The sequence below is a fragment of the Lepidochelys olivacea genome (assembly GCF_965140295.1).
Source record: "Lepidochelys olivacea isolate rLepOli2 genome assembly, chromosome: 6".
Taxonomy (NCBI): domain Eukaryota; kingdom Metazoa; phylum Chordata; order Testudines; family Cheloniidae; genus Lepidochelys; species Lepidochelys olivacea.
Genome location: NC_140416.1, coordinates 10,527,847 through 10,537,821, shown reverse-complemented (window position 1 = coordinate 10,537,821; position 9,975 = coordinate 10,527,847). Strand labels below are relative to the sequence as shown.

The window sequence follows — 9,975 nt, the reverse complement described above, 5'->3', positions numbered from 1 at the left end:
TTTTGGGAACCCTCCTCCCCAAATTCTTGAAAAAAATCAAATTGTAACCTTTCAGTGTTTTGGCTTGAACTAACTTTTCATTTCAAAATTTCCTTTCATTTTGTTTTTAAAAAAATCTAAAAATGGTCAAAATCTAAATGAAATGTTACAATTTTGTGAAACCAAACATTTTGTTCAGCCCTAAATATTGCTTTTATTTTTGTGATTTGCCGAAAAATTTGAACATTTGTGGTTTTGGTTTGACCCCAAACAAATTTTTTTCTCAACTTTTTGAAATTGCCAACAAATGGAAAATTCTATTATTCACCTAGCTGTAATCTCTACAGAGACTGGCTGCAAGGGTGTATCTCGCTCCAAGATGACACAAAATACCCAGAGATCAGGATTTAAAGTTTTAAACAGGTGGTTTATTTAAAAAGTAAAATAAAAACAACCAGAAATACAACCAAACATAAAAAAGATTGAGCCAGATGCAGGACATTTAGGCAAATTTCAATATATCTTAAATGTTCCTATAAGTTACCAAACTTACAACTACAAGGGTATGTCTACACTGCGTAAAAAAACCCATGGCATTGAGGTTCAGCGCCTGGGTCAGCTGACTTGGGCTCTCAGGGCTATGAAATTGCAGTGTAGATGTTCAGGCTTGGGATGGAGACCAGGCTCTGAGATCTTCCCCCTTTATGAGGTCTCAAAGCCCAGGCTCCAGCACGAACATCCACACTGCAATTTTATAGCCTTTCACAAGACCTAGTCAGCTAAGCCAAGCCAGCCGTGGCAATGCAGAGGGTCTTTTATTGCAGGGTAGACGTATCCAAAGGATGACTGTTATAAAGGTCACCTCACGCTAAGGATCCCTGATTTCCAGATAGGCTTTTTATAGCCGGAAGAAATTTCCCATGATTGCTTTTAAAGGACCTGATGCAAGGTCTATAGAAGCCAGTGGGAGACTCCCCCACCCCACCCACCCACCTTTCCCCTATAAGGCTCTTCTCAAAAGAAGCCAATAGGCAATTAGAGAAAAATCACTCAGTCACACTACAGGGGAGAAAAAAGCCATGCCCATCTGTTTGGGGACTGGCTACACCATGAGGCTAGAGAGACTGGTTATAAACCAATGGCTTCCTTCTTGCGGCACCCATATTTGCCTGGGAGGCCATGACCCCTCTGTCTAGATAGGGCTCTCCAGCCTTTTAGCTGTGGAGGAACCAGGAGATGGGGAATCTCTCATTACGACCCGGACCTTTTACCCCCTGCCCTGCTCTGCAGAGCAGTTGCCAACCCCTCAGGGTGCTGTGTCATAGGAGTTGAGGCCCATCATAGTGGGGTTCTTGTTACCTGGCGGCCTTACCTACTAAGAATGAGGCACCATTTCACATGGGACACCGGATTGTCAGATGATAATGCTTTCCAGCCACTGCTGACCTGCGGCTACATTAGCATCAATGTCTGGAGGCTCCAAAGTCTGTGCCCTTCATCCACCTACAGTGAAGGCCTGTCTGGGTCGCAGCCTGGGGCAAAATCCAGTGATGGAGAGAGAGCGGCCATTGGACACTGGTTACACTGTTCCAAAGCCGTGCAAAGTAACAACACCCCTGGCTGTTCCCCCAGTGCAGAAAACCCCTGGATCAGGAGTTTCCAGGGTGTGCGGCCAGGGCAGCCCGGTGCACTGGCTATTCTCCAGCTGCCACGGGGACCAGGGGAAGACAGGTGGAATTAGAGCATCCCTCAAGGCTGTTTTAACTAGCTCAGGGTCAGGATTCCAAGCTGCCACTCCCTGTTCCTGTGCTGGATTCTGTGCTGACAGAGGGTTGAAAGGGGGCCTGGGAGAGCGCAGCTAGATACACGGGTGATTGTCACATGTTTGTTTGGAGGTGCTCCTGCCCCAAGTTTCACTCTGGCCCCCTGCCTGCTCTCAGATCTCTCTGCCCAGGGGGCACTCATGCACAGGGGATGTGCTGCCCCCTTGACAGATTCATTGACCAATTCCCCATGCAGCCTACAGGGAATGCGGGCTAGATGTTACCTCTTGGTTCAAGGTAGACCAGGCTGGGGAACATGCTTTAAAGTCTCATTTGTGGGCAACACACAGTCCTGAGCCCATCCCGGAAGAAGGGGAGAGCAGGTCCCTTGGAACTCAAGACAGAGACCAGGGGTGGGCAGAACATTGGCAGTAACTGAAGGAAATCTGTCATGCAGGCAGGGGGCCAGAATTTGCTCCTCAGAGGAGGAGGAGCTGCTGCTTCTGCTCTTGGGCCGACTTCTCCTCAAGTTCTTTCTTGGGCCTCCCACTCAGACTGGTTCTTCGGATCATAGGCCGCATCATTGTAAGTTGGTGGATGAGGCAATTCTGCAGTGGGCACTATGAGGTCTGCCCTGATGGTATTGGGCACAATCAGCATGGACTGGAAAACAGGGAAATCAGCCTCTCATTGGCATCATCATCACCACCAGCATCACCTGCATGCAGTCTCAGAGGAACTGAGCCAATGCCCACCGAGGTCCATGGGCATCTCTCCAATGATTCCACTAGACCATGTCCTGTTCACCAGCAGCATCCGCTACACCTACTGCCATCTTCCTGGCATCATCTGAATCATAGTGGCCACCATGCCCATGTTACCCAAGCCCCACTATTGCCTCCCTGAGATATGCTCTGCTAATCAGGAATGGGGTTAAATGGAAGCAAACCTCTTGCCATGCTTCCCAGACATGGAGCTGGCCAGCAATCTCATGGGATCAAAATGCTCACCTCGTGGGAGTTGAGGCGGGTTGCCCGGCACCAAAAGAGTGCGGTGGCGACGGCAATGCAGAACTCCAGGATGGTGAAGATCAGCAGCACGATGGAGATCCCGTTCCCGGCCTGCTCGAGAATAGAAAACCACAACAGCATAGCCATTAACACCCTATACCCCTGATCAGGGCTGAGGCTGCTGTGTGCTACATACAACTCATGCCCTCTCCTGCCTCGAGCTGCCCCCCCCAGAGTCCATTCCTAGAAGCACAAAAATCCAGTTCCACTTCTTCCCCTTGTCCAACGGGGTACACTAAGAATCCATTCCAGTGGCTCCCCCCAGTGTCATCTCAGACTTTTCTATCTGCCAGGATGCTGCACCCCAAGGGCCGGATTATTCACTGGTGTAGATCAGCTCTGAATTGGCTTCAATGGAGCAACACCGATTTACACCACCTGAGGATCTGTCCCCAGTGTCATCCTCAATCCATGTTTGCAGGGTTATAGCTGGGTGGGCCCCAGGATATGGTTGAGGCAAAATCTTTTATTGGACCAACTTCTGTTGGTGAAAGAGACATGCTTTCCAGCTAGACAGAACTCTACTTCAGACCAACAGAAGTTGGTCCAATAAAAGATTTTGCCTCACCCACCTTGTCTCTCTCTAATCTTCAATCCATATTATTTAGCATCTAGAATGTCTTGGGCACATCCCCTTCAGATTCTTGACTTAGACTTCAGTGCTAACAAAGAGGAAGCCTCATCCCTTTCCAAGGGAATCTACCTCAGGGTTTACGCCTTGCCCAGTGCATGATGGGGCAAGGACTTGGGAGTTTTGCTGGTGCTGTGTGAAGATTCAGGGAGTGTAGTTTAGGGTCCTACCTCAACAAAGCACTTTCATTCCAATTTTGACCTTTTTATACTTTTTTTTCTTAAAAAAAAAAAAAGAAGTTTTCTTTGCAATAGTCCTCTCAAAATGTTCTGTTCTGTACATGCTGAAATGGGACATTTTGACATTTTCAAAACTGCTTTTTCCCAATTTTTCTTCCTAAACAAAACATTGTCACTGCTGGCACGTTTTTAAACATTTCGATTTTGACAAAAGCAGCATTTTTGTCTAAAAAGGGGGTCACTCTCAAAATACCAACCAATGCCAATGTAATTTGTGCCAGGCTCATCACCTTGGCATCTGAGCCCCTCGTCACTGTTCCCATTCCTACATAGAAGGCTAGATCCTCCTCTCTCTCCATCTCTCTTAGAGCAACAACAGATCTCCCCAAGATGTTCATTCCAAACCAATGATCTGTGAATAGAAAGCTGCCAGCAGGATCTGAACAGTCGCTTACCATCACTAGATAATTGTAGTAGTCATAGTTGGAGTGGTACAGTCCATTTATATTCAGGTCTATTATAAAAGCCACTATCCCAAGTAATGCAAAGATGGCACTGATGACATTCATGGTCTGGCTTCCTTTCACCTGGAACATACACACAGAGGGGGGAAGGGATATTGCTAGGTATGGATGAAATAAATAATCAGCTGGAATCTGGTTAGTAACTTGCAAGTAATCTTGCAAGTAACTTGAACCAACCCTCTAATCTGAAACCATGGATCTGTGTCTCCTGGCTTTGTCTGGACTTGGGGGGTAAAAACCCACATTCTGGAAACCCAGCCTCTGAAGCTTTCCCGAAGATTGACCTGGAATAGGAATCTCCAGAAATCACGAGACGATGTTCCCAGCCTGGGATCAGACAAACCTACCTGCTGGACTGCAACATAACATCCCTCTCCACTCCCTGAATCTTTAATGGAGGACAAACCCGCACCACATGCTTCAGGGGGATGCCCTGAAATATCATCAGATGCTTCATGTGAACCCCACCCCTGCCCTGGAGAGGTTCTTCTCCCACACCAGAAACCACACCTCCTGGGGGAGGAGAGGAATTCAGCCTTTGTGTTCACCTGGTGCCTGGCATTCTGCTTTCACCCTGGTTCAAGTGGAGTTAAACTAAAGCCTCTGAAGGGAAGGCAATGCTAGGACTCACCGCGCATTCGGTCGGGCTCTTCTCGGCTCCGATAGAGAGGCAGCCAGAAATGATGAACTGTGTGGGGAAGGGGAAATTATCATTGTCAGGTGCACCTTGTTCATGGCTGGTTGCAGGGCTGTTATTAGCCCATCAGGCATCTGTACCAGATATGGCCTAGCTACAGAGCTTCATTATATACACCAGATGCCTAAATTGTAAGATCCTTGAATGCACTGTTGTGAGTTTAAGTAAGGCATGCCACACACAGCACTGCCTAGTGGCAGAACAGTATAATACAGCTGAGCATGCCATTACCCCAGACTTTAAGGTCAGAAGGGACCATCATGATCATCTAGTCCAGGGATCTCAAACTCAAATGACCACGAGGGCCACATGAGGACTAGTACATTGGCCCGAGGGCCGCATCACTGACCCTCCCCTGCTGCCCTGCTCCGCCCCACCTCTTCCCACCCCTTCCCTGCCCCCATTCCAACCCCTTCCCTGAAATCCCGCCCCAACTCCGCCCCCTCCCTGCCCCCAGGGGGGGTTCAGGGTGCATCAGGGGGCTCAGGGTACAGGAAGGGTGTGGCGTGCAGCAGGGGGTCAGTTTGCGGCAGGGGGCTCAGGGCAGGGGGTTGAGGTGCAGGAGGGGTGTGAGGTGTGGCAGGGGGTTGGGGTGCAGGAAGGTTGAGGGGTGCGGCAGGGGGTTCAGCTGCAGGAGGGGTGCGGGGGCGGGCTCCGGCCTGGCGTGCACTGGGGACAGGGCAGGCTTCCCTCCTGCCTGCCCTGCCCCCGCGCCGCTCCGGGAAGCGGCTGGAACCTTGGAGGGGGGCAGGGGACAGGGGTCTGTGTGTTGCCTTGGCTGCGCCTCCAGGACCACCCCCCGCAGCTCCCATTGGCTGGGAACGGGGAATCACGGCCAGGGCAGCACACAGACCCCTGTGCCCCCACTAGGTCCTGGCTGCTTCCCGGAGTGGCGCAGGGGCAGGGCAGGCAGGCAGGGAGCCTGCCCTGCCCTCGGTGTGTGCCGGGCCGGGCCGGAGCCGCTCTAGATAAACGCTGGGGGGGCTGCGGGGAGCTGGCGAGCTGCAGAAAATAACCCTGCGGGCCGCGTGTTTGAGACCCCTGATCTAGTCTGACCTCCTGCACAATGCAGGCTACAGAACCTCACCCACCCACTCCCGTAATAGACCTATAACCTCTGGCTGAGTTACTGAAGTCTTCAAATCATGATTTAAAGACTTCAAGTTACAGAGAACCCACCATTTACACTAGTTTAAACCTGCAAGTGACCCATGCCCCATTCTGCAGAAGAAGGCAAAAAATCACCAGGATCTCTGCCAATCTGACCCCAGGGAAAAATTCCTTTCTCACCCCAAATATTAGACCCTGAGCATGTGGGCAAGACCCACCAGCCAGACACCTGGGAAAGAATTCTCTGTAGTAACTCAGAGCCCTCTCCACCTAGTGTCCGATCACCAGCTATTGGAGATATTTGCTGCTAGAAGTCACAGATTGGCTACATGCCATTGTAGGCAGTCCTGTCATACCATCCCCTCCATAAACTTAGTAAGCTCAGTCTGGAAGCCAGATAGGTCTTTTGCCCCTACTGCTCCCCTTGGGAGGCTGTTCCAGAAATTCACTCCTCTGATGGCTAGAAACCTTCCTTTAATTTCAAGACTAAACTTGTTGATGGCCAGTTTATATCCATATGTTCTTGTGTCCACATTGGCACTTAAGTTAAAATAACTCCTCTCCCTCCCTGTATTTATCCCTCTGATGTATTTATAGAGAGCAATCACATCTCCCCTCAGCCTTCATTTGGTTTGGCTAAACAAGCCAAGCTCTTTGAGTCTCCTCTCATAAGGGAGGTTTTCCATTCCTCAGAACATCCTAGTAGCCCTTCTCTGCACCTGTTCTGGTTTGAATTCATCTTTGTTAAACATGGGAGACCAGACCTGCACACAGTATTCCAGGGGAGGGCTCACCCGAGCCTTGTATAATGGGTATTAACACTTCCCTGTCTCTACTGGAAATACCTCGCCTGATGCATCCTAGGACTGCATTAGCCTTTTTCACAGCCTCATATTATTAAACTGTGGGTCTCTTTAAACTTTGGGATCAATTCTGGTTCCCCTAAGGGACCCGCCTCTGATGGAAACGAGGCAGAAGCATGGACCCCTTCTCCCTGCTAGGGCAAACAGGATGGGGAGCTCAGGAAATGAGTCTGCTTCTGCTGGAAAGCAACTACCTCTCTGGACTCCTGCAATCCAGAGTCTCTGTTGTCCGGCTGGAAGGTGGGTTTCTCCAGGTAAGTAGGCTCCATACTTTCAGGCACAGGGCCACTAAGGTCCAGGCCCTCAAAGATATGTGGCTGCTTGACTCCTGTTGAAATCCATGAGTTAAGTCCCTAAATATCCCGTGAGGATCCAGGCCTGGGGCATGGATCATCTTTTTGTTTTGTGTCTGCACAGCACTTAGCACTATGGGATCCTGGTCCAGGACTAGGGGCCCCAGGAGATCCTGCAACATAAATAATAACAATCCATCTAATTCATCAGCATTCTGATCCTCTGCAGGTGCCTCTAAAAGACATTCAAGTGAGAGACAATCCCTTCAGGCTAGACCATGGGACAGTCCTACCCACCCAGTCCTCGGTGGGTAGAGAGGAGAGAAAAATGGGCTGGTCATGGGAAGCCAGTCTGAGGTGAGTGGAGAGGGGAGAAAATGGAATTGTCATGGGAAGCCAACCCAATCTGGATTCATTCAGTTCCATTTACGCTACTCACAGACACTCCTCCAAGGAACGGGATCTCTCCAATCACAAAGACAGAGGTGTAAACATTGGTGATGGTCGTCAGGACAATCCCAAAGCCGATATGCATGAAACCCATCATGATCTGGATGGTCTGAGAGAATGATCACAGCAGTAACATGGGTCACAGTCATCCCTGCCATCATGCTGCTGACTTTACAGAGAGGTGCCCAGCAGCTCTGCATTTTGAAAGCACTGTGCAAATGCAGCATGGGCTAGGTATGGGTCACTGAGGGCACTGTTACAGCTTATCACCAAGTAGCTTGTGCTTTTTAGCTCTGAAAGCCGAGAGTTCAAACCCCGTTGTTGACTCAAGCTGGGGTCAGTGACATAAACATCAGCTAACCCTCCCATATTTAGTAGATGGAGAAACTGAGGCAGAACAGTGAAGTGACCTGCTGTAGCTCTTCCACCCAATCAAGCTGGGTTTAGTGCTCAGGAGTGATTGACTCCTAGCCACACTGAGCTCAGGACCATAGGTGAGAGCCAGAGGAGAACAAAAGAAGGGGAAAGATTGGAACTGCTGTGTGATGAGTTCTGACCTCCTCAGTGGTGTCTGGGAAGAGCATCATGAAAGGTCCTCAAGGCAGGACAGTGCAAGAGCAGGATTCCTTTTTTTGCCATATTCTGGAATTGTGGGGGGGTACCCATGTCCCCCCAGCATTTCCCCCTCCATGCATGGCCAGCAACCTTCCTTTTGGGGGCTGTTCTTTACCCAGACTGAGGGGGGTCCTGCAAAAGATGCTCCCCACTGCCCCAAAGCAGAGCTCTATAACCCCCTGGCTAGGATGCAGCTCTGCAGAAACCTCAGCCTCTGCCAGCAGGAGAATGGGCCTACGAGTCTGCCACATGTGAGAGCTGCACTTTGCTCTGCGGAGCTCCCTGCAGGAGAGAACAGGCCCAGGGGGTTCAGTGGGGCTGCCAGCCTCTGACCTCCCAAGAGGAGGGAGGGAGCAGGGCTGGCCCTGGAAGCCAAGGCAGAGCAGAGTGCCCTCAGGTGGGCAGTCCCTGGAAGCCTCCCCTATGCCCATGCTGGTGCCAGGACTCTGCTCTCCTGACACTGACCAGAGCCCCTGCTGCCACTACGCACCCTGGCCTGCTGCCAATCCCAGGGCTGGCAGCACCTGGGGGGTGCCAGCTGGAACAGGTGTCAGCCCAGGTCTGCCTGCCCCTCCCTTCTGCTCCCCTGCTCTCTCCACCAGCTGGAGAATCAGGCTGGCAGGCCCCTGAGCAAGAGGCAGGGTGACCAGATAGCAAGTGTGAAAAAACAGGAGGGGGTGTGTTGGGGGGGGGGGTAATCTGCCCCTATACAAGACTAAGCCCCAAATATCAGGAGTGTCCCTATAAAACCGGGACATCTGGTCACCCTTGCGTGGGGGTCACCTTGCCACACAAGCGCCTCTCAAGGAAGAGCAGCCCAGGCAGGCCCCCCCACCCCGAGGGGCAGCTCCAGGGGGCTTTGGCTGATGGGTTTCCAGCCCAGGAAGGAGCGCTACGATCCTCGTCTGACAACCCGCCTAGCACAGGCCAGGGGGGGGATGCGCCCCACCTCTCCCCGGCACTCGGAGGCGGCTCGGGCCCTGCCAGTCCCCGCACCCCCCTGCCCAGTGCAGCCCCCCCCCCCACACACACACTTTTCCCATCTCTCAGCCACACTCACCCCCATCACTCGGTTCTTCCCCTTGGGGATCGTCTCCGCCTTGTACATCACGGCGCGTCTCCCCAGCCGTATGGTCCCCTCCCCTGACATGGACGCCACCGGGGTGTTCGCTCCCAGCCCCGCGGGGTGCCCGGCGGCTGGACGCGAAGCTGCATCCGCCCCCCCCAGCCCCACGCCTGGCTGAGCCTGGCCCACGAGCGCCGGCCCGGCTGCCCAGCTGGGGAGGAGCCGGGGCGATCCCACCGGCTGCCGCGGAGGACGAGCTCACGGAGACAGAGGCGCTGGAGGACGCGCACACGGCAGGGAAAGGCGCGCGGGGGCGGGGGCGGGGGGGGGATTTATTCACAAGCGCGAGCTCCAGCCCTGATCGTGCAGGGGCAGCAAGCGGGCGCGCAGCCCTGGGCTGGGGGGTGAGCTGCAGGGGCCCCCCGGCGGCGGCTGCCCCTGCCCCGCCGTTCAATCCGTTCAGGGAGGCGTGGGACGGAAACGCCACCGTCCCGGGGCTGCTGGGGCCGCGGAGCGAGAACGGGAGGAACCGGTATTTACACAGCGGAGCAGCCGGCGGAGAGTGAAAACCCGTTTGTAAGGAGCGGGAGCAGGGAAAGGTCTTCACGCAGAGGCGCGCAGGCTCCTTGGGTGAGCAGGGTTAGATGCGAGCACTCTGTCCAAGCCGTCAGACAACGGGAAGAGCCAGCCACAGCCCTCAATGGCCTCATGCAGCACGGAGACCCACAGGCCCTG

At 52.8% G+C, this 9,975-nt stretch overlaps 1 protein-coding gene across 1 annotated transcript; it reads right to left on the bottom strand.

The window, feature by feature from the left end:
• Nucleotides 1–385: 385 nt before the first annotated feature.
• Nucleotides 386–9,546, bottom strand: LOC311523029 (membrane-spanning 4-domains subfamily A member 12-like). The gene is made up of 6 exons (XM_084632688.1): nt 9,235–9,546; nt 7,549–7,668; nt 4,778–4,834; nt 4,078–4,209; nt 2,753–2,863; nt 386–2,405 (listed from the first exon to the last, which is right to left on the bottom strand). Exons 1-6 carry the CDS (start codon nt 9,322–9,324, stop codon nt 2,268–2,270), a joined length of 648 nt encoding a protein of 215 aa, XP_084488814.1. The 5' UTR covers nt 9,325–9,546; the 3' UTR covers nt 386–2,267.
• Between the last annotated feature and the right edge of the window lie 429 nt (nt 9,547–9,975).

Excerpts from the sequence above, each read along its gene's own strand:
- LOC311523029 (XM_084632688.1), bottom strand. The coding sequence starts at position 9,324 with ATGTCAGGGGAGGGGACCATACGGCTGGGGAGACGCGCCGTGATGTAC. Across the intron at positions 4,835-7,548 it reads CGTTCCTTGGAGGAGTGTCT|TTCATCATTTCTGGCTGCCT; the intron begins GTGAGTAGCGTA and ends TTCCCCACACAG. Across the intron at positions 2,864-4,077 it reads ACTACAATTATCTAGTGATG|GCCGGGAACGGGATCTCCAT; the intron begins GTAAGCGACTGT and ends ATTCTCGAGCAG.